General features: G+C 48.5%; 1 protein-coding gene across 1 annotated transcript in view; it reads right to left on the bottom strand.

Moving 5' to 3' along the window:
• Window positions 1-271: 271 nt before the first annotated feature.
• The window catches only part of prdm6 (PR domain containing 6), a 62427-nt gene continuing 60078 nt past the window's right edge, over window positions 272-2620 (bottom strand). Inside the window, exon 9 of the mRNA XM_080432464.1 lies at window positions 272-834. Within this exon, the coding sequence (XP_080288590.1) occupies window positions 717-834 (118 nt within the window). The 3' untranslated portion in view covers window positions 272-716. The remainder of the gene's footprint in view (window positions 835-2620) is intronic.

Raw genomic sequence — 2620 nt, 5'->3', positions numbered from 1 at the left:
AGCTTTGGTCACGCCCCCCTTTGGCATCGTCAATATAAAGACAAAGAAACCAAGATTATAAAGCTACACACTGACTGACTGTCAGCCCACATTTTTGGTTTGATTTTTGGTATTTCGTCGTCCAGGGTTTCAAGAGTGAGTCTTCTTTGGAGGGAAAAGCCTGGGCTCTCCCGAAAATGTCACCAATAAATACCCCCCACCCCCCACCCCCCCACTCCATCCCCATCCCTCCCTCAAACTCCCACCCCCCACCCCATATCCCCGTTGCTGCCAGGAGTGCCAGGAAGAATCAATATCCCTCTTAATGTCTTCACTTATTTTATTACTTGCTTTTGGATTTTCTGGGAGGTTGATTGAAGTGTGGAGAGGTGAGGGGGGGGGGGTGTTAGGCGGGCAGGAGGAGGAGGGTGAGGAAATCTTTGGTTTTGCTTAAGTGTCTGTGACGTTTAATCATGATTTTCTCTTGCAGTTCTAATTCAACCCCCCTCTCTCTCATCCATCAGTCAACAAGCCAGTCAGCCAGCCAGTTAGTAGGTCGGTCGGTCAACTAGTCAGTCAGTCAGTCAGTCAGTCAGAATGATGGTCAATCAGCCAGTCAGCAAGCTAGTTAGCTCGCCCGGTTAGTCAAATAGCCTGCCAGTCAGTCAGTCAGTCAGTCAGTCAGTCAGTCAGTCAGTCAACCAGTCAGACAGTCAGGCTGTCAGTTTGGTGGTAAGCTAATCCACTTCGATAGACTCGCTGCTCTCACTGCTGTTTGGTTTACACTCGTTGGGCATTCTCTGGTGTCGACTCAGCTGGGTGGCCTGGGTGAAGCTCCGGTCACAACGCTCACACCTGTGCACGCACACGCGCAAACACACACACACACACACACACACACACACACACACACACACACACACACACACACACACACACACACACACACACACACACACACACACACAAGAAAGAAATAAAAGAAAAGCGTTAGATTGCACCATGGCCATGCACACAGGCACGTACACAGGAACGATGAAACACTGCTTAGTGACACTGCTGAAGAGAATGTAAGTGACACTTGAACAACAACACAGAAACACACACACGAACACACACACACACACACACACACACACACACACACACACACACACACACACACACACACACACACACACACACACACACACACACACACACACACACACACACACACACAGCCCTCAGATCTCACTCAAACATGTAGACCCAGCATAGTGTAAGCACTAATACCCAGTGACAGAGAAAATATAACATAGGCCTCACAACCTGGTGGACATGATGTGGAATCTAGATATCACACACGCACGCACACACACACACACGCACGCACGCACGCACGCACGCACGCACGCACGCACGCACGCACGCACGCACGCACGCACGCACACACACACACACACACACACACACACACACACACACACACACACACAGACACACACACACACACACACACACACACACACACACACACACACACACACACACACACACACACACACACACACAGCATTGAGGAGCAAACACACATTAAACACAACCAAAAGTCCTTACATCTGTAATAAACACATGCACGCACACACACAATCCATCCATCAATACTTGCAAGGAGAGGGAATTCCCCTTGCTCATCCCCCCCTTCATAGTGTGCACGCATGCGGGCGCGCGCACACACACACACACACACACACACACACACACACACACACACACACACACACACACACACACACACACACACACACACACACACACACACACACACACACACACACACACACACACACACACACACACACACACAGAGAGCGATATAAGCGGTCTTGATAAGGCAGGCGTCAGTGTCACTTCCAATAGCACAAGTGAACAGAGAGAGCTTTTAGTGTGAGGAGAGGAGGGGGGGGTCTTCAAAGACAGGCCTGTACTGAAGGATTGGAGCTAGCAGCCCAGAAACAAGTCTAACACACTGTTACACAGATAGATAGGTTAGGACATGGAGGGAGGGGTGGGGCTGGAAGGGGTAATTTACTTGGATAAGAGGGAAGGGAGGTAGTGGTGTGTGTGTGTGTGTGTGTGTGTGTGTGTGTGTGTGTGTGTGTGTGTGTGTGTGTGTGTGTGTGTGTGTGTGTGTGTGTGTGTGTGTGTGTGTGTGTGGGGGGGGGTCAATTGTCACTTGCATTCACAATCTAAGCATTGCACTTTGCGTTTTATCTCTCCTCTGTGTGTGCGTGCGTGCGTGCGTGCGTGTGCTTGCCTGTGCGTGTACCAAAAATAATTATTAGATTTTCTCACAACCAGAAAGAACTGAACAGATCTGAAGATTAAACCTAATATGCTTAATGTCTTAGCTCTATTTGACAGTAATATCATCACAGTACATCTATTGACCAAAAAAACATTTACGCAGGGTAACAGTGGCATTTAATAGAATAAGAATACTGTAGGACAATGACAACAATACAAGACAAAACTAAACAGAACGGAACAGAAAGGACAGCCAAGAAGAGAATAGAACAAGACAGAATCCACAAACATAACAAAAAAGCTGAGATGAGAAGCGCCACAGCTCAGTGACTATCGGCCTAAAAACCTGCCG

The sequence above is a fragment of the Gymnoscopelus braueri genome (assembly GCF_963280865.1).
Source record: "Gymnoscopelus braueri genome assembly, chromosome: 7".
NCBI lineage: Eukaryota > Metazoa > Chordata > Actinopteri > Myctophiformes > Myctophidae > Gymnoscopelus > Gymnoscopelus braueri.
Note: the sequence above shows the minus strand (reverse complement) of the source record. Positions and strands in the feature narration are given on the sequence as shown.